At 42.4% G+C, this 2,066-nt stretch overlaps 1 protein-coding gene across 1 annotated transcript; it reads left to right on the top strand.

Annotated features, from left to right (window-relative positions):
- Positions 1 to 472: 472 nt before the first annotated feature.
- On the top strand, positions 473 to 1,789 carry LOC127025935 (ribosomal protein S6 kinase alpha-3-like). The gene has a single exon (XM_050911092.1). The coding sequence runs from the start codon at positions 473 to 475 to the stop codon at positions 1,787 to 1,789; it is 1,317 nt and encodes a 438-aa protein (XP_050767049.1).
- The last annotated feature ends 277 nt before the right edge of the window (positions 1,790 to 2,066 follow it).

Below are 2,066 nucleotides of genomic sequence, written 5' to 3'. Positions count from 1 at the left end.
ACGGTTTATACTAATCCATCGTGGAACCCAAATGATTTAGCCTTATGGGGGTGTACAGTGCCAAGATTAAGGGAGGATGCAGAAACACGGGCACAGTTATTGTCAAATCTCTGCACGGGACACAATCCTAACCGGGGGGACACCCAAATCTTATTCCGAGAATCATTCTGCCCAGATGAAAGAGAGAAGGTATTAACTAAGGATGCGGAATTAGCACGACAGGTGGGAGGAGGGAGAAATCCGTGGCCGACGCTAAATCCGAACGGGAACTATAATATGGCCAGAGACAGAGCCCATTGCCAAACAGCCCTAAAAAATTTAATAAAGGCAATTGGAGCATGTGGAGAACGTAGGGTGATGTTCACAGAAGACGATGTTAAATTTTACCTGGCAGAATTAGCACTTGCTTTAGACCATGTACATAGTGGTGGAATAATATACCAGGACCTAAAACCAGAAAACATCCTTCTTGATGAGTCTTCTGCGAGTGCTCTTCAAAAGAAACCCAGCAAACAGATTAGGAGCAGGCCTAGATGGAGTTGAAGAAATTAAGAGGCATGCATTCTTTTCCAAAATAGATTGGAATAGATTGTACAGGAGAGAAATTGATCCCCCTTTTAAACCTGCAACTGGCAGACCTGAAGATACGTTTTATTTTGACCCTGAGTTTACAGCAAAAACTCCAGAAGATTTGCCTGGTCTCCCACCTAGTGCTAATGCGCATCAACTTGTTCGGGGATTTAGTTCTGTAGCTATTGCATCAAATGACGAAAGCCAGGCAGTGCAGACAGTTGGAGTGCATTCCGTTGTCCAGCAGTTGCACAGGAACAGCATTCAGTTTACTGATAGATACGAAGTGAAGGAAGATATCAGAGTTGGGTCTTACTCTGTCTATAAGAGATGTATTCATAAAGCTTTAAACAGGGAATATGCTGTAAAGATTATAGACAAGAGTAGAAGAGATCCAAGAAAGGAGATTGAAATCCTACTGCGCTATGGCCACCATCCAAATATTATTACCCTAAAAGATGTGCATGATGATGGAAAATACGCATACATAGTAACAGAACTTACAAAAGGAGGGCAACTGCTGGATAAAATTCATAGACAAATTTTTTTCTCGGAACGAGAAGCTAGTGCCGTTCTGTTCACAATAACAAGAACGGTTGAGTACCTCCATGCGCAAGGGGTTGTTCATGGAGAGCTGAAGCCTAGCAATATTCTTTATGTTGATGAATCTGGTAATCCAGAATCCATTCGACTTTGTGAATTTGGCCTTGCAAAACAACTACGAGTAGAAAATGGCCTTCTGAGGAGTCCATGTTACACAGCAAGTTTTGCTGCACCAGAGGTTTTACAGGGGCAAGGTTACGATGCTGCATGGGACATATGGAGCCTTGGTGTTCTACTTTATACCATGCTTGCTGGCTACCCTCCTTTTGTAACTGGTCCTGATGATACCCCAGAGGAGATTTTGGCCCGAATAGGTAGCGGAAATTTGTCTCTCAGCGGTGGTTATTGGAATACCGTTTCAGATACAGCTAAAGACCTTCTTTCAAAAATGCTTCATGTTAACCCACATCAAAGACTGACTGCAGCCCAAGTCCTTAGTCACCCCTGGATAGTTTGCTGTGACCAGTTGCCTCAATACCAGCTAAACAGGCAGGATGCTCCCCGTGTAGTGAAGGGTGCAAGAGCAGCAGCTTACTCTGCTTTGACTCGTAATCAGTCACCAGTTTTGGGAGCCTGTCAGCCATTCTCCTCTTGCTCAGAGCATTATTTTTCATAAGGAATGGGTTTTTTAATCCCCTAAGATATTCTTTGTTACAGGTAGAGATGGACAGTTTATGTTAAGCACTTATCTTAAAGAGATTCTATTAGCACTATATACTTTGTGCCATCCAACAGCTTGTATGTTTTTGTAAACAGTTCACAAGCAGTACAGTTCCATGCTGTTTTCTTTAATGTATACATGCCTTGTTTTGCTTAGATATTGTTAATCCTTTTGACAATTAAGTCTGATTAAACAGGTCACTTGGATTAGTCAGCATTGTTGGACAGCTCTA

The sequence above is a fragment of the Gymnogyps californianus genome, chromosome 26, assembly GCF_018139145.2.
Source record: "Gymnogyps californianus isolate 813 chromosome 26, ASM1813914v2, whole genome shotgun sequence".
NCBI classification, from domain to species: domain Eukaryota; kingdom Metazoa; phylum Chordata; class Aves; order Accipitriformes; family Cathartidae; genus Gymnogyps; species Gymnogyps californianus.
Note: the sequence above shows the minus strand (reverse complement) of the source record. Positions and strands in the feature narration are given on the sequence as shown.

Bases quoted from the DNA above. Each gene is read 5' to 3' on its own strand.
- LOC127025935 (XM_050911092.1), top strand. From the start codon at position 473: ATGAGTCTTCTGCGAGTGCTCTTCAAAAGAAACCCAGCAAACAGATTA.